The sequence below is a fragment of the Papilio xuthus genome, unplaced genomic scaffold (genome assembly GCF_000836235.2).
Source record: "Papilio xuthus unplaced genomic scaffold, Pxut_1.1 DF827680.1, whole genome shotgun sequence".
NCBI lineage: Eukaryota > Metazoa > Arthropoda > Insecta > Lepidoptera > Papilionidae > Papilio > Papilio xuthus.
In genome coordinates this window covers 3589825-3614356 of record NW_013530969.1, presented here as the reverse complement: position 1 = coordinate 3614356, position 24532 = coordinate 3589825, and the positions used below count along the sequence as shown (strand labels likewise).

General features: G+C 32.2%; 3 protein-coding genes across 3 annotated transcripts in view; 1 reads left to right on the top strand and 2 right to left on the bottom strand.

Moving 5' to 3' along the window:
- Positions 1-18474, bottom strand: part of sick (sickie) — a 176819-nt gene extending 158345 nt beyond the window's left edge. Inside the window, exon 1 of the mRNA XM_013311285.1 lies at positions 18409-18474. Coding sequence (XP_013166739.1) covers positions 18409-18459 — 51 coding nt within the window. The 5' untranslated portion in view covers positions 18460-18474. The remainder of the gene's footprint in view (positions 1-18408) is intronic.
- A 2830-nt stretch (positions 18475-21304) lies between these two features.
- Lipt2 (Lipoyl(octanoyl) transferase 2) lies at positions 21305-22580 on the top strand. The gene is made up of 3 exons (XM_013311129.1): positions 21305-21575; positions 21676-21888; positions 22124-22580. The coding sequence occupies exons 1-3, from the start codon at positions 21419-21421 to the stop codon at positions 22474-22476; spliced, it is 723 nt and encodes a 240-aa protein (XP_013166583.1). The 5' UTR covers positions 21305-21418; the 3' UTR covers positions 22477-22580.
- A 54-nt stretch (positions 22581-22634) lies between these two features.
- tyn (trynity) overlaps positions 22635-24532 on the bottom strand; it is a 43042-nt gene continuing 41144 nt past the window's right edge. Inside the window, exons 15-17 of the mRNA XM_013311856.1 lie at positions 24353-24497; positions 23812-24022; positions 22635-23628 (exon numbers count right to left, since the gene is read on the bottom strand). Coding sequence (XP_013167310.1) covers positions 23477-23628; positions 23812-24022; positions 24353-24497 — 508 coding nt within the window. The 3' untranslated portion in view covers positions 22635-23476. The remainder of the gene's footprint in view (positions 23629-23811; positions 24023-24352; positions 24498-24532) is intronic.

The window sequence follows — 24532 nt, the reverse complement described above, 5'->3', positions numbered from 1 at the left end:
AAAATTCAGTAAAACAAAATAAGTCATTAAGTCCACGAATTGCGATAGCCATTAATTAATGAAAATGATAATGCAATTATTATACCGATACGCTAATTGACTTCCAAAATGTTGATATTTTGCGAATCCAATCAATTAAATACAATCCACAATGGAAAATGCAGTAACTGTAATTTTTAAAATTTTGTCAAATATGCTTTTGAAGAATATCATGCTACATAATGACATATGCTATAATTTATAAATAAAGATATAAATTGTATTGTAAAATATTCTCAAATTTACATATAATCAGGGCGCATACGTTTATACCAAACTAGATGCCGCCCACGACTCCGTCCGCGTGTTTGTCTAAAAATTAAAAAAATGATTTAGGGGTGGGACTACCCTTAACATTTAGGGGGATGAAAAATAGATGTTAGCCGATTCTCAGACCTATATGACAAATAATTAATATATATGTTAAATACAATAATAATATACTAATATAATTTATATTAATATGCTCACAAAATTTCATGAGAATCGATCAAGCCGTTTCGGAGGAGTATGGGAACGAAAATTGTGACACGAGAATTTTATATAAGATTATATTGAAAATAATTGCTACTACAGTTTTTTTAGCCTATTTTCCTAATAAGTGCGTTTATACCAATTCTTACTGTGCTCAAGATTAACAATTATATAATTTTTCATTTTATTACTTACTGCATTTTCCCGTACAGTTATCATGAAAATATGTCCACATAAAATTTTGCAAAGGCTTTTATACTATTAGCACTTTATTCAATTAGCTGAAACAAGCCTCTGGTAGATTTAATCAGCATTTTCCAACTGGTCGAAGCTTTTTAAATTTCTTTCCTCTTTGCACGAATGCGTGCATAATTGAGGAAAATGAAAAGTATTACGTGCATTTCTTTCGATCATTCAAAAGGGAAACTTGCTTTCAAGTGGTTTCCGCTTTTAAATTTCAATTGGGTAAAATTAGCTATTCAACCTGAACTTTTTACCGCGTCAAGAAACATTCATAAAAATACTTTGCATGTACGAATAATCCTGTCTAAAATTTAATCTTTTTATTCTCCACCAGCTTGCGCCGGCTCAGTCTGCGAATTAAAAAAACCTAACAACCTTCTAACAAAAATCCATTCACCAACACATTCATAATATTAGTAGGAAATAGGATAGTCCATCATTAGGAAGTACCAATTGAAAATCTTTATTTGACACAGCAAAAGTTTTTTACATTTTTTTATAACATAAGGTGGCAAACGATCGAGCGGCCACTTAAAATCGCTGAATAGTGAAGTGACCGTTGCCCATAGACATACGCAATTGCATATGCGTTGCCTACCTTTAATCGACGGAGGAGAGGATGCACAGAAAGAAAATATTTTTCCCTTCCATGCATCCTCTCATCCGGAAAGTCCACTTTCACTTCCTTTCCTTATAAGAAAAAGGGTGGGAAGGGAAAGAGGACTATAATAGGCCTCCGGGACTCACACTCATAAGACGAAACGCGGAATTGCTTCCCCTTCACACCTGTCTGTGTGGTCGTGGTATTTCACCGGGCGAGCTGGATTCGTGCGAAGACGTTAAAGCGAGCTCCACCACTGTTTACAACTTTCAGTCTATGTTGTGTATTTATTTTAAAGAAACATTTACAAATAATTTTGGGGTTAATTTATTTATTTATAGAAGCTTATAATCTTAACTATGCGTGAGTAGTATCAATTAAATGTGTAAAGTAATTAAAACAGGATAAATTAGCGATCGTTGAGACAATACGGCGCCGGGGGCGAGCTGTGATATATCGTCGTCCTTGGATTCGAACCCCGTTCCGCTAACTAACCTTCCGTTGTTTTACTTCGAATGTGACCGAGTTAATGTTATTTATGATTGTTCTAAAACTTTTAAGTTACTAGAGCCCATTAGTATCAAGACATATAACGTATGACAAAATTAACTTTAAAAAGTTTTTTTAGCCGTAAAAGAGTCTATGTTTTTTTATAGCAATTACAGCTATTATTATTTGTATTTTTTTAATAATTATTAATGCACTCTTATTCGTTATTTTTATTGAATCTGCCGAAATTAGTTTTAATATGTAATTGTATTCTAGTGTGGAATAGTGTCGACTAACTTTGATTTTAAAATATTCTATATATTTTCTAAATCTGACAGGTGCAAATCGACTCCAATAACACAGACTAAGTTACCGATTCTAACTACCTTCGTCTGGAAACTTGAATCGAATTTAAAAAGAAAAGACAAGGAACATATATCTTCTAGTATACTGTCTTCTATTTTATAAAACCATTATTATTTTTTAAACATAAATTTTAAGCAGTATAATATTTATATAAGTAAATCTCAATTTCTAAATGATAAAAAAACAAATACAAATTAGGAACTCTTTCTTAGTTAGAAATGCAAATTAATTAAGTTATGAAACTTTTTAAATATTTATTAATAAACGAAGAAACAAATGAATGTTGAACAGTTCAAATTTCGAAGAGTACAAACATTTATCGATTTACCATCAGGCGCTTCAATTTTTAACGATAATACTTCCGCACCCCAATTCCCAAAGATTATATCAAAATTATCCTATCGATTTGTCTGTTTGTCATCATAATTCACCTCACAGTTACTATTAAATGATTCAGAGCGCCGTCGAACATTACCAATTTGCATTTCATTGTTACGACCCCGGACTTTATTTTATTAGTTTAATTACCACAAAGGCTACTCGTCTTTAAAGAATCTATCCTTGCTTATAGTGTACTGATTTTGAAATTAATGAAATTTTGTAATAACACGAATGATTCATTATTTTTTTATTCAAAAACTACTGTTTTATTTATAAAGTTAGTCACGATATCCTGACCAGTAATTTTACTTTTTCCATTAGCTGTATTTTTCATTGACGTAACTGACGAATGGAAAAGCCAATTGACCCCATCTCAAGTATCTCAACTCTTAACCTATTGACACACAGATTTCAACTAACATTAGCACGCGTTCCTTTCTGTGAGAGGTTTTCGCTTCCATATAAAACTAGAGCTATAAAACATACATATTTACTGTCTTTTTCCCCTTTTTTGATAGAAATTAATTTTGTAATATTTAGTAATTTAGGTCTAAAGTTACTTCAAAAACATATTTCGTACATTGGAAATAAAGTTTAACCGCAAAGGAGCTGTATTCTCTATAAATAACAGGCAAAGGGTTCGCGTCTAATGTCACCGGCTCACGCGACCTCGCACCGCTCTACGCCACTTCTGTTCCGGTGAAGATAAAAAAATAAATATGCACGACGAAATTTATTTGCACGCTCCGTGTACGATGATACGAACCTTTATCCTAAACATGAGTAGATAAAGTGCCTTAAAGAAAACTAAGAACCAAATATTCCAAGTTAGCGGCCAACCTTCAAGACTGAAGAAGCACTAGAAAAAAATAAGAAGAAAGTAATCTTAATTTAAGTATGCTTTGCAAAAAACCTTTAATGGTATGCCAATAGGTAATTAATACAATAGTCAAATGACAAGATTCTAATGCTACTTCTAAACTCTACGGTTGCAATATTATATAAATGTTACATAAATCATTAATAATCTTAAGTAAGTGAATTATAAATTCTTATTAAGGAAACAAAGATTTCTTAAAGCAAACAAGTGTGTTATTGTATCACGTGTTAAGCCAGACGCGCTCTCCACGGCCGCAAACATCTGGTGAACTAATCAATACTTAAATATCCCTAGTTCTGCCGAATTTCCGCACGATACCCGAACAATCCTTTACTTTATTACTACTATGACTTTTATGGCTTGCAATTCAATTTATCTTAGAGCTTCCAAAGGGTTAGTTCCAGATACATCGTACTATTTTGCGGGATAGAAAAAATGTAGATTTTCGTGAATTTCTTATTTTATTAAGTTATCTGATTAATAAAGTAAAATAATACCTAATTTAGTACTATTTAGAATTGTAAACGGGATCAAAAATATCAATTTACTAATATCTATACGATAGGTGTACATAACAATAATTTTAAATATAGAGCATTTTGAGAGTACATATTTTTATGTATAAAAAAGACTGTGTATCTGCAATTGCGAAAACCACAGCGAAATGGAAAATTTCCAGTTAATACAAAGCGTTGTACCGTCAGTAACATCTGCGCTGCTAACGATTCCATTCCAATAAACAATAAGCAAAATTAACTTTCATCCTTCTTACATATCAAAACAGGGAAATTAATTACCTTCACAAATCGAACTGATTTTCGGTTTGTTTACCAATATTTAAAAAATAATATTGTTTTATTTTACTAAACTTAATAATTTGTTGCAAATCGTATACTCTACAACTTTTATATAGATGTTTAAATAATCCGAACGATAAGAAAAGAAATAATCGCATAAAACTGTGTTACCCCGATATTTTATGAGACTAGAAAAAAGGTATACAAAAATTCTGCCTTTTAGTTCCGTTGTTGAACTATGAAACGAAAACAAAAATCTAGGCTATTGTTTCTTACATTTATAAAGAAAGTTGATAAAACTTATTACATTAAAGTCGCATATTGTTCAAAAAGAGAAAACTTTCAAGGCTTTGCGGAGCAAGATATTGGAGCTAATACGACTTTACTTCCAATATCACTTTACACCATCTCGGGGCTTTATGTCGAGATCGATGCATCTTAGCTATTGGCTAAGTTAATTGAAAACAAAGGGGAAGCGACAAGGAAGTAAATTAAAAATATTCTTAGTCGTTGTTGAAATTAAATACGCCACGGTTAATGAGTTTCTATTGTTACTCTCTATCCTTCTCTTTTCCTATGAAAATAAAAGTGATAACAACATGATTCTTGCTTACATTGCTTACAGTACAACAACTACAGTAATTTTTATCATCTTACTAATATTATAAATGCAAATTTTTAGATGTATGGATGGATGTTTGTTAAAAGGTATTTTCAGAACGGCTGCATGTATCTCGCTATAATTGGCATAGTTGTAGAGCATAGTCTGGAAGAACCCTTAGTCTGTTAATTCATCTTTACGGAATCGCTGGCGACAGCTATATTTCATAAAAAAATTAAAGACTTATAGGAAATATTACGTGGGTACTAAGCTTGATTTCTAAAAAAAAATTTGGAAGGATTAAAAATCTTAGTAATTATTACATACGAGTACATAAGAAATTAAGTTTCACGTACGCGTACTTTAGTAATTACATGTTAAAAGTAGCTCAAACCGTACGAAGGAAGCAAATAGCGTATGCTCGTCAGGTGCAACAGTAATTTAAGTCGGGTTCAGGCTCACCCGACGGCCTCCAGACAGCCGACCCGTTTCCGACACGCTCGGGCGGACCTTTTCTTATTTTATTGCCCTCAGCCTACGCTACGGACCTCTATAACGTAGAAAAACACGCTTAAATACCACCCAATACCAGGGTGGCATTGGTGATTTCGAAGCAATTGAAATAAATGTTTCCTGTATATATTTAAATTTATTATCGTAATGCGATATTTAATAGGTAAGGAGTCTAAATCGTTTGTAAGATAGGAAACTTTTATCGAAAACTTAAATCTTCAATAAATTATATTAAATAATATTTTAAAGCTCTTTTATACAAAATTATAACAAATTGTTTTCTGTTTTCTTTTTAAATCCCCTAAATATATTTTTAAAATTATGCTTTTTTTTACGTGTACAGAATTTATGCACGTGTACAACACAGACATATCAACAAGTCATATGTGCAGAAACAACTGATCGATACAAAGGTACCAGACATCGACAACTCCAAATTTACTACGTGCTTCAACGGTATACTATTCTGCATATAACATAAATACATGTGTCTCAGAATCAAACTAATTAACGAACAGAAATAGTCTATGGGCCCATTACGAATAATAGTGACAAGCACCATCGTATCGTAATCGACAAAATTTTCATAAAAGTGAGTACAGACTGTTTTTTATCAAGCGTAATGTACATCAAAAATCTCATAATAATTTTAAAATAGATGACGACGCTTGTAGCCAATATTCGTGCTAGGTCCAAAGATTTAAACAAATGTAATTAACAATATTACCCTTAATTTAGGGTAGGCTCCGAACCCCTCGGTGGGGACGTATAGTGAGCTGATGATGATGATGATGATGATGATTTAACAATATTCAAGCTAAATTTGTTCTATAGCTAATTAGTAACACCCATTGTTTTTTTTCATATTAAAATTGCGAATCACAACGATCTAATAATACTAAGGGAATCGAATATGAAAGTATTGTAATGTACAGTTCAAGTGAAAAGTAAACTTTAATACTGTTTTTAGACAGACGCAGAACTTGAACAATGTAAGCGGTAGAGTACTAAAAATAACATCCTGACATTGATTCTTTCATAGAATGCTCGTTACATAGAATTATTATCATTCGCTAATATAAACATCATAAGACCATACCAAGCTATGCTTTGATGCGCCAAAATAAATCCAAGAATGTATTCATGAATATTATTGATGTAACAGACCTTCGATAACTACAGAAAATTTTCTATGTAAATTGTAAAAACTAAATATATAATAGCAAATAGAAAGCGTCTACAGTCCAATTAATCATCTATACGTAAGCACTAACTACTATTCTGATTGTAATTATATGAGAAAACATTTTTGCTCCCGACTGTACCAGATCTGTTACACTAGGTATGTAAGTATGGAGCAAAACAATAAAAGTCACAGTCGAGGAAAGTCATACAGCGTGCACTGGGGGGCAATAAAATGCTCGGACAATTTGTTTAATCAAAAACAAATGTAGGCACCCCCCACTTCCCCGCCTCAAGCCGCGGGCGATAACAACTTTTGTTACATGACACTCTTGTTTTTGTTTCATCACAGCCCTAAATGAGATTTTGCTTTGTTTCGTACATCAAGATTCCTTAATTCTATTTGATAAGCAACAAGATGGTTACTGTTTATTTTAGATTTAAATTAATTTAATATAGCATGATGAATCTTTTGAAATAATCTTATTTAAAACAATCTAACTAATATTATAAATGCTAATGTTAAGATGGATGGGCTGATGTATGTTTGGAGATATCACCGGAAGGGCTAAAGGTACCTCGCTGAAGTTTGGTACAGATATAAAACATAGTCTGGAACACATGGGTTACTTATTAAGTTTTATTTCGCGCGGACGAAGTCACTGACGATAACTAGTTCATGATAAACAATAGCTTTATATCCGGCACACGTGATTTATTACAAATGGATACATTGTCATTAAATATACATTTCCAACATGTAATTACACATAGAATCGTATCACAAATCGATATCTAATTCATTCGGATAATAGAGAAGCCGTACAAAAGTCACGATTGTCAATACAACGACATGTTGACAATACAATCTCATAGGAAATTGTATAGTCATTTAGAAAGCATTACTGTATGCTTTTTACATTATGCCTATCTTCTTAGATTTATAGATATTATTAGAAAATGTAAAGCTTTAAAATACGAGTAAAATGCATTAGTGTTAGTGAAGAAATTTAATCAATATGTAACAAAAACTTATTTAAAACCTTTTAAGCTATTAAATGTTTAACTTTCATCGACATCTCCTTATTCTTATCCCACTCTACTTGGGGTTGGTACTCAGCAAAATAGAGACTCTATCACGAATATTCGCGTAACAATTGCAAGAACGTATTCGTTACGTATCGACAAAATTTGAATGAGATTTGTTGGTGCACACACACCCCGAAGGAGAGCTGTATAAATTCTAATACAAATTCTGTCGATGACGTTACGAGAACGTTCTCACAAATATTCGCGCTAGGCATTCAGGATTGTCTTCTAAATCAATCAAACATTCGTCATTTCCTTCTTCCATTCATTCATTTATCGAATTCTTCCTAGTACTAATCCATAGCCACATACACTTCTCCACCACCTTTGTTACACATAAAAAAGGTTATCCTAACTCATTATTAGAGATACTTATCGGATTTAGAGCCTTATGTTCATAGAGATATAGAACACGCTCGTTCCCGGTTCGCGCTCAAATATTGTCGCCTGTCCTATTGTTATTCGGTCCACGGCGAACGGGTCACGTCGCATCCAATAATTCCACAGCGACTCATCTCGTTCCGGCAACAATTTTCACTTGAGAATATCAAATAAGCCGAATTACGTTTTCATCATTTGAGTACGTATTTTGATTAGTAGTTATAGTACATACATTTGTACACTTTTAGTAAACAACAAAACAAAACGACCAACCTCCAGTAATGGAGAGGGATTAGAAGGAGGAATAAACAACGCATAATAGTAATCGACATAAGTTTTAGATGCAAATATTACCATTTAAAATGCTTTTCGTTTAATTGTGCAACCGTGGTTGTAAACATAAGTCGGTATTATATTACTTCGCAAAGTATCCGTTGAAATGAACAAGTCTTCTGTGAAACCATAAAGTGTTGACAAATTAATTTGTGTAATGAATCACTAATTAAAAATATGACTAACTTTTTAATTCCAACTGTTCGTCATACCGAACGTTAAAGTTCTGTAACTTAATCTAGTCTTAATCGCGTCTAGACCTTATTAAAGTATTATTAAATAATGAAAGCGTAAGATAAAATTAATATGCTTAAATTAAATATAAAAGTGTATTTGTCTGTACAACCGAGGTAATATCATAAAACATAACGTATCCCCCAAAACGAGATTTGCCAAGCCATTTAAGTCGTCCAAAAGGAAAATGCGTAGAAACTTCTTTAAGGAAATATTATAAAAAATTCCCGTCTTTGACAATGTTCCAACAGTATACCAGATAAATCTGATAAATCCTTTATATGCACTCACAAATTATTTTCAACACTAATCACAATTTTGTTACACAAAAATTCACATATAAAACGTACTAATCACATTACACAATTTTAAAAAAAGAACCGAACGAAAATGGCGCGATTTTTGACATTTGTAGAGCGGGTAATCTATGGTACTGCCACATATGTATAGACAACTGTCACGTGTTTTCCGTCGGAATGCGACACGTCAATTCGTTCGGGGGCTCGCGGCAAACTGGCTGCTTGCGCCCTCGGGAAATGTTTCCATACAGCCTCCACCCGCCCCTGCCCGCGGTCGCCTCGGATGCGCACTTGCAGTTATGCCTTTGCGGGGAAACACCGCCATTTTATGTATTCTTTTTTCCTTCGTTTGTAACTTTGAAGTTTTGACACTTTCACTATTGATTGGAAAATGACTTTAAAATGTTTCCCATTTCCATCAGAATATAAAATTCTTGTGTAAAATGCAGACGTCCAAAATCCATTTCAATTAACTTCAAAGTTTTAAAACTTATATAAATTCATTGAAATAAAAAAACAGAAGATTTAAATTCTACAATTAAATTTATTTAGTTTGTAATATTTTAGGAAGTGTTAAGTTACGGGTAATTTTCTCTTTCAAAACAAGACTTGTAACTTACACAGTTCACTTAAAATAGCTTCTTATCGAATAGAATCGAGTACTTAATAACAAATATGATTATTTAATTTACCCACATATCGTATTGGGCTTTGCTATTTTGGCAGAGTGCCGTTAACGCACTGTTGAAAACTTATTGTACGCTAAGGTTACTGTATTGTTACTGCACATTCCTTTGTACTGTAAAGTGTAATTAGAGCAGCCGTATTGTATACTCAACCTAGCGAGAATAAATACCTTAGTTTCCTTGATTACTACCACTTGTTTGAATGGATACTTTTATAATAATATACTTGTTTAAATTAGGGCACGGTAAACATAATTATTTACTGTACCTTATAAATGCGAACATTTGGATGGATGAATGAATGGGTTTGTTGAAAATGAAAAAAAAATTGGCATCGATGTAGAACATAGTCTTAAAGAACACATAGACAACTAATTAAGTTTTTTTATACCGCGCGAAAATAGTCGCGGGTGACAGCTAGTTACTTATAAATGCGAATATTTTACGAATACGATAGTTGAATTTTATCTTTCATGACAAGGGTTCCCTTTTTTCAAAATTTTTTTACATATTTTATTGTAGAAGGAGAAAACGAGACTTTTCCGTGCAATGAACTTTGAACATTATCTTTAAAGTTACGAGACCGCAGAAGGTTACCATACAACTCACAATAAATTCAGTTTGATCACGTAACCCCCGAGTAAGTTGAGCTGACAGCTAAAAGTTGAGAGAAAATCGCTATTTGATCTCCCACTATACCTTATGAAAGTAAAGGAAGCGTGTTTTTGAATAATTTTAGACATTATTAGTTACAATCCTTTAACGCGAATGACGCGTTTTCGTTACCAAGTCAAGTGTCAGATTGATTAGTGTGGGGACATAAACGTTGATATTTTAATAAGGCTAGTGTTTCGCCGATACACCGGCAGTGTTGAATTTTCTTCCTAACAATACAAACATACCTACAACAAAATTGTGGTAACTCCAAATGAATTTCCAGGTTCTAATACTAACACTCTTACTTACAAGGATTAAAAAACAAAATAATTTTATTGTTTAAAATATTACCAGATCTTTTGGTACAAAAATGTATTAACTTGTCGGCTGATATTTTTCTTTTAATTTTACAAAGTTTATAAACGAATATGTTAATAAAAAGCGGCCAATTTTATGCTTATAGTACACAAACCGTAACAAATGTTTAACTGGTCACAAACATAGCCGTTAATTTATAGTACATTTGGGAGTGCTTAATGTTTCAACGCAAAACAAATAAAGTACAGATAATATTGAAGTAAGGAATATTGTTACTGTATTACAATTAGTTTATTCAAATCATTTGTTTAATAAATACAACTATAATTTACAATCACAAATTACAAGGTTAGAATATGATAGATCAATTTGAACGACGAAAATCTATTATATTAGCACGATAAAAAGTGGGATGAGAGATGACTTGGTTACTCGTTGATGAAAAAGCTAACTAGTTAAGAAATATTTATGTGGAAATAGGAAAGTTTGATAGTTTTAAACATGAAAGGAATAACTTGAAATATCCTGTTTAAAATATGACGAATCTTTATAACTTTAGATAATAGATAAGACGGCGCTGTCGCCCGAAACACAATTTTAACTAGTTCAAGATTTTCCCAAAAATCTTGTGAAAAATTGTATAATATATTTGTTTAGTAAAGAATTTTTAATTTTTATTGAATACAAAAATGTTGACTATAGAAATTTTAAAACTAGTTTAATTTTATATTAAAGGTTACATTATTTGCTTTCAAAAGTTAAGAAATTTGAATATAAAGTAGTTACTAACGCTAATCCGTTTTCACGCATCGTCGCATGTCTAAATTACAAAGTGCAGCGCTTCAGTCAACTGCACAAACAAGCCACTCACCCCGCATCACTTGCATTTTGAATGCACACTTTTACTTGCTTTTACCCTTTGAAATACAGCGGTGAGTAATTGTGCCGAATTTGTATTCGAAAGAGAATCTGGTTAATGAAGTTTGTTCTTGAATATAACGTTGTTTTTTTGTGTAATGAACATTAGTCAGTGTATTATATTAATAGAAAGTCAATAAAACGGACTTGAAAGTGTGTACCTAAATTCTTATTTGTTCTATCCGTGACCGTATGCTTGCATTGTAAAAAAAGCAGTGGTTACATATAGTGGAAAACACACGAAATATATTACGATATAATAATTATTGTAAAACTAGCTGTCAAATTATAAAAAAAACTTAATAAGCAGCCATTGATTTTTTCAGGCTATTTTTTACATCTATGCCAAATATCAGCGAGATCCGTTTAGCCGTTCCGGAGATCCATCCATCAATCCATGCATACATCTAAACATTCGCATTTATAATATTAGTAAGATTACATAATTTATTAGATTTTGTAAGAAAGAAAACTATTGTCCGTGTAAATATGGCGACGATTACATCAATAAACGGATCAGGAAACTTATCAAAGTGTATGTTGTAATGCAAGGACATTCGATAGGGGCGCGCCTCGCCGCCCTTAGAGTTAAGATACAATACGTGAATATCGGTGGGCCATTCTGTAATAATGATAATAAGACATTTTTTATAAAGTGTATAATAAAAAAATAAGTAAATGAATATAAGAAAATAATTATTTATAAATAGTTTAATATTATAAATAATCCATAATGGTAGAAATAAAATAAAAAATAAGGAATATATATATTAAGAACTTGCTATTTATTTCTAAATAATCTTTTATATAGACTGCAAGACAATTTATAAAACCTGGCTTCAATCTGACAATTTTTTTATACATAAACGCCGTGTCATCCTTTTTATAATCCTTGAAAAAACTGCGAAGATTAGGTCATTTTGTCAGTAGAAATGTATGTGGATTTCGTTAATTTGCGCATTAGCATCGATTGAAAGAAATACGCGATTGCAGAATATCCCTATATCGATGCAGGCGTGGTGCGATCATAAATTGCTTGGGTTTGATTAAGGCGGCGCGGGCTGCAATGGGCTACACGGGACATTCGCCCTCCGACCAATGCACCGGTGCATTCTCATATATAGGATGTCCCTTATTTCACTCTAAACACTACAATCGTACAAAATATCGTATAATCTAGTTGACTTGAACTCGTCTTTCATTACACTGTATTGAGATAAGCTGATTCGCTTTAGACTTATTCAGATAAATTAAAATTTGAGAAAAAAACATTTGTATTGGAAAAATTTAATAGCGATAACAAATATTGTTCCATAAATTTTTCTAGTATTATGCTTTAATAATCGATGTAAAATTCTTTAGTTTTTGCATTTAAATCTTACATTGTCAGTCTAATGAAACACCCTGTGCACGAATACCGCATTGCCATCTACTTTCGGGATTACTTTTGTAAAGAGGGGATCATTTATTTCTTTTCTTACACATGGTTCCCAAACTTTACAACACCCAAATCTGTGGTAATTTCCTTAGGTTATAATTCGTTAAACATTATATATCCAGCATATTGTTTTGTTTTTTATAAAAAGAAGAAAAGGGTACAAAAAAAATACTACTTATTGTCATTTTGTTCTATCATCAAAATACCCGGGAAATATCAGAAATAACCTTAAGTCACTGAAAAATGTTTAGTAATTTTGTCAAGATTGTTTATCATACTTACGTAATTTAAAAACATTTTCAAACAAATTTTAAATTATAGATTAAATTAAAAGTGTTAAAGTTTGAGAAAATCTGAATATATCGTGTGAATAATCGCAGCGAGCAATGTAGGGATTTGATGAAAGAAGCCGACAATTCCTGAGGGCGTTGGTGACGTCACCTCTATTTCCCACCTACATCCTTAATATATCGCCTCAATGCTTATCTATGTTGCTATTTCACGATGACTAGTAAGCATTGAATAATTTACTTACTGCTTATATAAAATAAACTGTTAAATAAAAATGCCTTAGTACAAACTAAGTTAAACCAGCGTGATACTAATATGAAAAATTGACAATGAACAAAGACAATCATTTAAGGACGTAAAACATCGTCTAATCTAGCTCATCCCTAGTATAACGCACATTATTTATTATTATTGATTCAGAAAAAGACTCCGTCCACGCAGAATTAAAAAAATTAAAGAAACGCGATGAAAAGTAGTCGAGTCGTTCTAAGCTACCTCACCACCAATTTTCAGCCAAATCGGTTCAGCTCTTCTTGTGTTATAAATAGACTTAACACGACTTTCTTTTGTATTAATATACGTATAACAAACATAAATTAGGTAGAATGTGTATCGCTATACATTCGAATGTTCGATAGGGTTGTAATTAATGAAATTCGAAATGTCACTGATTTCTCTTGGGAATGACATCCTCGTGATACTTTCCTCTACACGACCTAAATACTTTCTATCTTACTTTATATCGAGACATTGACTGAACTTCGTGGCGGTATTGAAATAACATAGCTTATATATATTACTATATTTACAGCAGATATTGTGACGCAATGCTTGTATGTTACATTACGAAATAGCAAGGCCATATAAATTTAAAAATAAAAGTAATTTCCAGTGCAGTGCACAACAGAAGTGATATTAAAAATTGACTATCAAAGTTCTATTTTTTTTTTTATATTTTTCGTTGATTTTATATAGCTATAACATTTTGTGCACAAGTGTACTTCCCAAGATACCTTTTTCACGAGTATACATTGTGTATGAGTACACTTCACAAATGATACTTGACATCATAGCTGCGATAACATTTTATGGGAAAAAATTATCACACCGTATTTTTGAAACTTAAAATAATATATAAAAATATTTATTGGAAGAGATAATAAGTTAATATAACTTTATAGGTCTATATAAATTACAATAGCCTAAAAAAAAAAAGATTTGCACAAAATTATACCATGACACACGAAACTAGCGCTACGTAGGACTAAGTAATAATTATATTAGTAAAATCGATCGAATGGTATCGTAAATAGTATTAGAAATATAATCTCACATTGCATTCAAAACCACTCTTTAATTTGAAGTAATTATCCAATAGTTTTTATAAATGGCCGTTTTAATGTTTTAATTCGCAGTCGTTCTAAATATGGTATCGCATGTCGCAGCACGATAAATGCATATTGCAGCTGAAAGGTCGAAAGTCTACGCTAGTTGTCACAATGTCAGCCCAGGCCGTGATTTAGGGCGGCGCGACGCGGGGGCGCGACGGCCGCGGGGGACAGGGTCGAGATTAACTTTCGCCTGTTAATTACAACAAATGGTTTATTTAGTGATGTGATATTAAAAACGTTACACTTGTTAGCGCATTTTGTCAATTATAAAGGCAATACAAGTGTCTTTAGTGGCAATCCTAGCGATATTAGTGGATGAAAGTAAACAACCAAAATTAGTCAAGCATTATTAATTATATAATATTCAAATTAGTTATAAAATAACGACGCGTAAAACCGTAGCCAATAAATGTTAATTTACAGTTGCAGATTCGTGGTCAACCCGTAAAGGACAGAATGTGTGAACTCGGAAAATAAACCAAACGAAACAAGGAAGGGATAAGAGGCCGATATATTACTCTTCGAGTCTTGTCAACGCTTCGTCATTGGTTAAATGCCGTAGAATTAACTAAACAATTATAAAAGTAACAATTTCGCCAAAGATTAAAACCTTCATTTACCATATCGACTTAATCTATAAAGTACAACAGTTATACGAACATCTACGGCGATTTACAGTGTAAAATAAGAACACTGGCCCTCTGGTTGTGATAAATCGAAACACATTCGGAGTATTTTTATTGCCGCTACTCGATACTAGAGGGCAGTAAATCGTAATGACCGTTTTATCCAAATAAAAAATAATTTACATAAATATCACACATTAATTACATATCTAAACTTACTCTTAATTTGTATTTTTATCTTTTAAATATTTAATTTATTTTCATATAAGCGTAATAATAACGAAACATGTGTAATATCTTGCGCAATAACGAATGCAAGGGCATAATCGTTTGCAATGGAGGCGTGAAACTACGCACTACGCGCGCATAAATTGACCGCGGGTGGTATTAGTGTTGGCAAGCAATTTAATTCGTACACCTACTTATTAAATGTAGGCTTAGAATATAATAACATACACAAAGGCTAGTTGGAAACAAGAGTAATGTATATTCTAGAATTGACAGTATAAAGAACAAAATGATTACATTTTTTATATGAAATGAATATTCATAACATAAAAATAATAACGCCTCATTCGCAGACAATAAGTGATATAATATTTACTCTTGATGACGTCACTACGGTGTATAGATATAGTATTTCAAAATAGTCAACTGGATAGTAATAACCCACTTATAGCCATAAAAAAATAAAAAAATATACAACTTAACAAAAGCTCTTATTTTGCACACAGTATATATTAATTTTGATCCGTAAATTTTAGTTTCAGAACTTGATCATCTGTATCCTAATGAATAAGTATAGCGTTGTAAACAATTACTTTTAATTTACCAGTATGTCGACAGTATCCAGTTCGCACAAAGAATTGGCTTAGCCGATAACCACAGCACTTTAGTCCTATATTTTGTACTGTACAAATGTAACCTTACCTTGATAGAGACGGTCGTAAATCGTATAAGTACAGATACGCAAGTCCAGTCCTTGAATTAATGTTTTGGAAAATTTGAATTCATACTCGTAGAGGTCCGCAAATCTACTGCAGTATGGCCAAAGTTAGGGTTTTAGAAATTTTCGAAGATTTTAATACGAATCTGTTCATCAATGTAAACTAAAGTCATGTCATTTCCAAATTAGACACGTGGGTTTGTTAAGTTTACATAAAATTACTCGCTTGAGAAAAAAAAACTCAATAAATAGCTGTAACTCGTGTATGTTCTGTAAATATTATTATAAAATATATATTTGCAGTGTAACTTAGCCATTTAAAACATTGTAAGTAGGCAATTACTTGTTACAGAAAATTACTTAGTGCTAAGTCACGGAGTAATTAAAACATCGTTAGTAGAAAATCTCACAAAATGTACTTCAAGTACCTACTGTATTATTCTAATTAAGTTCAAAGACAATTGTTATTCTAACATCTAAGCAATAAAATTAAACGTTTTGGCAATTTTTGTATAATATTGTACATATATTTATATTTGATATTTAATCAATTTACGTAAAACTGTTCTATCTCTATTACTCATTAGTAGATTTTATGGGAAATATTTGATAAAAATTGAGCTTAACCCATTAGTTTATCGAATTCCAAGGCTATAGCCAATATATTGGTTTTTCGCTATCTATATAGCCGGAGATTGGCGCAGTGAATTTGATTAAGGCTGTGTTTCGCGGCAAGGGTTGGGCTCGAAGGACCACAACGCATTAAGGAGTCGCGTGCCAGAAAATCGAATTTTCCGCTCTATGCGTCCGCGTGCACGCGCCTTTGTGCTTTGCGAAGCTTTTCAGAGCGTGACCTGTGTAGTACAAACATTGGCTATAAAAATCTTTTCTAACCTAATATTTCGGGACCCTTACGACATTTGTATGGAGATAGAGAGAACTACTATTTTATTTCATGAATTTTTTATTATATACTTTCATCTATTGTTTTTAATTCGCTCAAGGTATCTTCTAGGAGTTTGAAAACCTTAGCTATTATAATTGTATGGTTAATTTGTCGAAAGCTCAGCTTAATAATTATAAATTTCTCCCTGTTTTATTACCATTTTAAAAGAAAAACTTTGTATAAAAATAATGATCTCATCAAAAATATCTTGGGAAAATTGAACACGATAAACGTCACCTGTTTTATTTCGTTTACGCGAAACGCTGGATATACGTGAGGTCAATGCAATAAAGGAACTGATTCCCACAATAATCGCTTCCAGTAACACTGTTATAGAGGGTGGGTGAGGCTGCCACCAGATGTCGCCTCGATGTGGGTCGCGCCTGATAAATGGTCGCGAACCCTCGGGAATATTGTATCAGAAAGCACCGAGCGTTAAGATAAGACAGTGTCTTGTAAATTACGACTCACCAGTCCGTTCTATTGTTCCTTTTAAAGTGCTGAGTGAGTTTATTTTGAGTCCTTTGAGGTTCGCGATTAACAAACCCGAAAATCAAATAGTACATTTGCCGACTCGAATATAATTCTTTATAATAGTTAAAAAAAATTGTTCGATAACATTTCCTTTTTATTATATATAAAGGCAAAGATAGACTAAACAAACATGACAATTAGGCTTGCGTATACAGTGCGACCCGCAGTAAACAGGTTACGAATTTCGGGCACAAGAGGTTCGAGTGAGCGCTTAGCCCTGTACCGCATTAATAAAGGTAAGAGCGGCCGTGTCGCCTAATGTGTCGTTATGACCCGCACTCAAAAACTTCTTCAGCGCCTCAGAATCTTTTCCAAACACTCAATAATGAAATTAAACACTATAGAAACAAGGTCTTATTTACAATGTAAGACGCTACAGTAAACGTGTTTATGGATCGTCATGAAAAGCCTGCAATTTCTGCTCTTTGTATCCAAATTAAACTTTATTACGTCGACCCTTAAAGCTGAATTACCTTGTTCTTCATTTAGATGTCGGTACGCATTTACAGCTTCCATATTTTTAACTCGAACAAAAAGAAAACAGTGAAAATGGACCTTTTGTACAAAAATTTTGAGTTCCTGTGAACTATACTTGTATCTTTAAGCGCCTGTAGTTCTAGGAGCGGCAATGTTTTAGGACAGAACTTTGCTTCTTGTTGCCAGGCTCTTTATTATTGATGCCGCCTAGATATAATATGGTTCTTGACGCGAGTAGGTTTTTTTAAATATTAATAGATGTTATTAAGTATTCATACCTGTACAGTCTCATCGTATGAATAACTGTGGCTTGTAGACCTCGTACACATTTCACCAGCGCTTATTAAACGCCAGCATCTGAAAAAAAAACAAAAGTATTTTTTATAGTTTTTATAAGATTGTATTTGTTGTAGACAATACCAGAAAGCCACAGCAAAACTTTGAAGCGACTGCAAATAATAATCAGTGTCCTAGTTGATTTCGGAAAACTTGTCAGTAGCTCATGTATAATTAAAGCTGAGGATAAAGGCGATAACTCACTCTGCGTTCTGGCCAAACACTTCAGCTGAGGAAATGCTTTTTACGACTTAATTAGCCACATCTCGGAAGAAGCGGAGAATTATAAATAGTATTTTTATTATACATCTTAAACGGATTAGTAGGAGTGCGTTACATTTATGTTCTTTTTCATTTATTAAGTTGTTAATAGAGCGAATTTGGAACATTTTTAATACCATAGACCAGTTATATTTATACGAATTTTGGACTAACGTAACTATATTTGGGGATTGTCGTCAATACTCATAGTTAATTTTACAACCATTCTTTGTCTAGATCATTTGTTGTATTTATCTAATTCATATTGAATACAGTATAAAGTTGCCAACCATTAAAAAATGACTCCTAAAAAGTTCACAACTGATAACTTTATCTTTAAGTCGTGATCGCAAGAAAAAGGGCGGGCATCGATCGGAGGCTTCGAAATTCGCGTCACGCAGCATACCGGCTGCTGCGTGTCGCCATGACAACGATTTGTGATCTCCAACACACATTCCCGCAAATACCGAAAGAATGTACGATTCATCACCTTAAGTCAGAATCGATAAATAAAAGTGTGGAAAGAAACGATTTAACAAATATTATTTAATTATTTTAATCTAAATATAACAAATAGGAGCATTTATGTGATAGATATAGTACGTTTTGTTTTCTTATTTCTAGATCTAGAAAATACAAAATATAGAGCGTGTCATGTCAAGAGGGCTCGTTGGAAAGTTAGAATTGTACTAGAGCCGTGGCTCTCTGGGTTACGAAGGAACACTGACACATGTTATACTAAATTAAAAAATATATTTTAATAATGAAGAAAAAATAAGACTATAACGCTTAAAAGAAAAAAGGTACTATATGGTAACAAAATATTTTAATACGTCCATCATCTAAATTCTAAACCACTGTACTTTATTTGTACAAAAATATATTAAGATTTATCTAAATAAAAATAAAAAACTGATATCGATACTGTACTTGAAAATCTCTGTCACCGTTTTTCTAACAAGCGGGCAATAAGCCAATTTATCATTCAGTGTCAACAAGCTTTCAGCCAACGGATTATATTTAATAATAAATCACGTTTTTTAACTAATCGATTTATATCTAATAAGTCGTTAACGTGTACTTATTTAAAGAAATAAAAATCAGTTTCAGTAATTTAGTAGATTAAGAGAAAACAACATACCACCACGTATCTAGTGAGTTCACTATCGTACAAAAAATCGCAAATCTTCGAATGTGTCAAATAGTTATTAAAAAAATATTCAGGCGTTAAACCTATAAGTCATTACCAGGGTTATTAAAAATAAAAGCGTGAGAAATAGGATGCAGTAGAACACCCCGCGGCGTCGCCCGTGTTCCCGGGATTATTAATAGCTAACGGGAAGCCGGGACGTCGCCTTCCTAACTGCTTATTGTTTACCTCAGCGGCTTTCAACCCTTGCACTAACAAACATACAACTAACAATAATAAAACGTTGTTAACGTAGGAAACTACCGACAAAATTTATTTATTTAAATCTATATTTTATCCAATACTTTTCATCAATACTGAGTTAAGTCACTATTGGAATGCCCACTGATATTTCGAGATTTTTTTACTTCCGCAAGAAACCGTAAGTCGAATAAAAAAGATTTAGCCCTACCGGCCATTAGCTTTTCAATTCTTTGTTTCTTTTTTAATTATTAAAAGGTATAATAAAATACAATAATAGAAACATTTGGCTCAATCTGACATAAGTGGTTGTCGCAGTCGGCATTATAATTTGTAATATTTCTTCAATCTACCTTCAAAAAACATGTGTAAAATTATTCAGCCTTAAACAAGATTATTTCCACTGGAAACAAGTTGCATATTATCGTGTGATAATATGTGATAGCTTTTCAGTTTCCGGTCTTAAAACTATGTTTTTATATGATATAAATATCTTACCTTCACTGTCCTCTCTTATACAATATACTCATGTCAGTGACACAAAGTTTTCTAAAAACTGTAAAATTTACAGCGCCCAAAAGTTTTATCACAAACTTCATGAAAAGTCACAACACTTTTATAACAACAGCGCATGTTAAGACTACCTACTTCTTGAATAAAGATGAATATACGTGCGATACAATTTCTAGTTCATTTCTAATGTTTACTTTCACAGCTGGTTTATGTATAACGTCCACAACACCGCCCTACAAGCAAAGCCCACGAGATTACTGAGCCTATGCCCTAAACGCTTAACCGAAAAACCACGAATAAATACGCAATTTCAGTGCGTGATGAAATAAATGATGCTATTTTACTACCGTGCCATCTAGTGGCAAATAGCGACATATACAAAAAATACGTCGCTTGTTCGCATAAAGTTTAACGAAATATTAATAGATGGCAACTTTGAACATAAAATGGAGACCAATAAAAACTGTTATACTAGACTACTGCCTCTAAATTTCAATAAAATTACCAATTTTTACTAAATTCCAATCGTTTTGATTTTAGGACTACAAGAATTATATAATATTTCATTTCGAGTGAAAAAGTATTTTGTTAAATAACAATTTATTTCTTTTTTCTAAAACTGGAATCTGTCAACAAATGTCAGATTGACATTTAATTGAATCGTCTTTTTGTTTATTTCTGTTTTAAAAATTTTAAAATAATCAAAAAAAATTAAATTACAAGTTTCTCAAACTTTTACATATAATTTTCAAATAAAACTTTAATTCAACAAAATTCTGAGAACAAAAATGGTTAAAATCTGGAAATTAGGCCTTGTCAGTTATGATACCGCTTTAAAAATTCAACAAGCTCTTGCGAAGAGACATTTCAATGCTTTAAGGAATGGTCAAAGCATTAATAACGATACTCTTCTGCTAGTCGAACATAAGCCTGTCTACACTGTTGGTTAGAATTTTCAATTACCATATACATATTCACTATTTACTGAAACCTTGAAGGAGCACCATTCGATATTTTTATGTCTAAAATGAAATATTGTTTGTAGGTATAAGAGATGAAACACCTGAGGAAGAAATTTTAAGACTACGAGGTTTAGGTGCTGAATTTAGGAAAACTAATAGAGGTGGTCTTATAACATTTCATGGTCCAGGTCAATTAGTGGTGTACCCAATTTTCAACTTGAAAAATTACAAAACTAGTGTCAAATGGTATGTTAAGAGTTTAGAAGAGACTGTTATCCAATTATGTGAAGAGTTAGGTGAGTAATAGAAATCAAATAAACTTCAGTAAAACTTTAAGCATAAAAATTAAAATTCTTGTCAAAGCTGTCAAAATTAGGTAGCATTTTTCTTTTATGATTGCCTATTACTAGTTTTATTCCCAGTAAATCTATCTTTTCAACTTAATTTTAAGGATATATTTATGATGTGATCAAAATTATTGTAATATTGTATATTATATTATGATACTAATTGTTTTTTTTTTGCTTCTAGGTTTGGAAGCAAGTAGATCACCTTATACGGGTGTCTGGATTGGTGACAATAAAATTGCCGCTATTGGAATACATGCATCAAGATATGTTACCACACATGGTATCTCATTGAATTGTGATAATGATCTGTCATGGTTTAACCACATTGAACCTTGTGGCATAGAGGATAAAGGTGTAACTTCTCTCAGTCAAGAAACAGGAACCACATTCACCCCGGATGTAGTAACGCCTATGTTATTAAATAATTTTCAAAAGGTTTTTAATTGTTCCTTAGAAGATATTGATACTGATTTACAAGAAGATATCCTAAATGGTGTTTATAATAAATTAATACTCGAATCTGTAGAAAGTTAAGTTTTTAGACATTGTATAGAAAAATTTTAAGCAAACTCATAGAATCTATTTATTAGTTTTGTTACTGGTTGATATTTTTGTTCTAATGTTTGAGATGGAATAAAAAAAAACAGTAAATTTGTACAATTTTATTTCATTTATGCAATAAAGTTAAAAAAAATAAATAGTATATTAATCTAAATAATTTATGAAATCTCAAGTTGGGTTGAGTGAAATGTAAATATGACTTTGAGTCTCATTTTTTTTTGTTTGTCCATCTTTATTATTTTTTCTTTATTCTTGACATTTCATCAAAACCCAACTGAAAGTTCAATGAGAGCTTTACTGTTTAACGCCAAATGGACGGATACAGTATATTTACAAATCTATTAGTTTCCTAATGAGTTACAAAACATAAGATGTTACTACATAGTGTGATAAATGATTGTATGCAATTCTTATATATCTAATTATTACCTAAAGTATTTAATACGAAATCCAATAATTTAATTTTCAGAATAATCCCCTAAAATTATTAATAATCCATACAATGACTGAAATTTCTTAGGGATTATTCCAAAGTACATTTTTCACCTAATATAATATTTATGATAGTTGTACATACTTTTGTTCATCCAAAATTAGTCTAACTAATATTAATAAATGCATTGTCCAAAACTAAACTATTTTTTAGCTTAAATAACTAACTAGTTTGCTGTAAAATTAGTCACGACTATAAAATTAATATTTTGTATATAAAAAGCCAGTTGATACAAATAATAAGCAAATACTTAAACATAATAAATGCATTCAAATGCAATATTTTACCATTTTTGTAAATGCTAAATTCCGGTGGTTGATATCCAATGCCAATTATTTTAATCAATTCCTAAAAGTTCAATTCGTTCGTTTTTCTATTTATTGCGATTATCAGTCAAATGTATCACAAATTGATGTAAATCCAGCGCTTAGCAATAAAAACACTAGAATCCTCATAACCTCAAAATCTGACATGATGACATTACGACATGTGTTTTGGCGGGGTCAGCCATTTGCGCATGTAGTAACAAAAGATTGTGGCGATGTAGAGTAGAACGAGAAGTGCGCAGGCGACGCCCAAAAGCAACACCGATGATTTGCTTGGGCACGGCTCCACAATTGTTACTGTTTTCTCTGTAATTTGAAAATAAATAATGTTAAATTGCTGATTTTACTAATAAAATACTAATACTGTAAATTATTTGGGCCACTATTTTGAAGTCTTAAATATATATAGAACACTAGTGACTATCGGATATGGCTTTCATACTACTTAGTTGTATTGGTTTAATTATATTTACGTATGCTGTATCTTACCCCCAAAGTTAGCTTCAGACGCTGTACCGCCAGGCTTATCAGAACGGAGGAAATCTGTGCTCTGTCTTTCATCACCAAAATCTAGGACGAGGATTTCTTGTGAGATGTTCATATTCTCCTCTTTTCTCGACTCTTCGGTTTCGTTTGCCGGCAGCGAACGCCTCTTTCTTCCCCAAGACTCCAAAGATTCTCTGCCCCATTCGCACAACGCCTGAAAACGAGTAGCATTTTAATAACCAACCGTATTTTACAGTAACGTAGCACACTAATTCACAATTTTTTACAAATTTTATGTTCGATGAACCTAGCGTTTCCATCTTATAGTATGATGACTATTAAACCAGTTATTTAAAAAAAACTGTCGAGATGATATGACACGGTATCTGCCATGTTTTATTGTTCTAATCCATCGCAGTACCACGTCATACCATAACAAATGTCAAACAATTTCCTTTAACACCGTAGCTAATACTACCCACACGAAATTTGCAACAAAAAATGAAAATGAACATTTTTTTAACAAACGATTTAATACACTCACCGGTTCACAAGGCCCGAGGCAGTATTTGACGTTGCATTGGAAGATAACTCCGTAGGATTCGGTAAATCTAAAAGCTTCGTACACGGACTGAAGTGCGTTACCGTCTGGTGTAAAACCTGGGAAGATTGAAGGATCCACTGGACACCTAAAAGAGATATATTGACGTTAATATATGATATA

Coding starts and splice junctions, on each gene's coding strand:
- Lipt2 (XM_013311129.1), top strand. CDS start 21,419: ATGGTTAAAATCTGGAAATTAGGCCTTGTCAGTTATGATACCGCTTTA. Junction 21,576..21,675: donor TAAGCCTGTCTACACTGTTG/GTTAGAATTTTC, acceptor TATTGTTTGTAG/GTATAAGAGATGAAACACCT. Junction 21,889..22,123: donor CCAATTATGTGAAGAGTTAG/GTGAGTAATAGA, acceptor TTTTGCTTCTAG/GTTTGGAAGCAAGTAGATCA.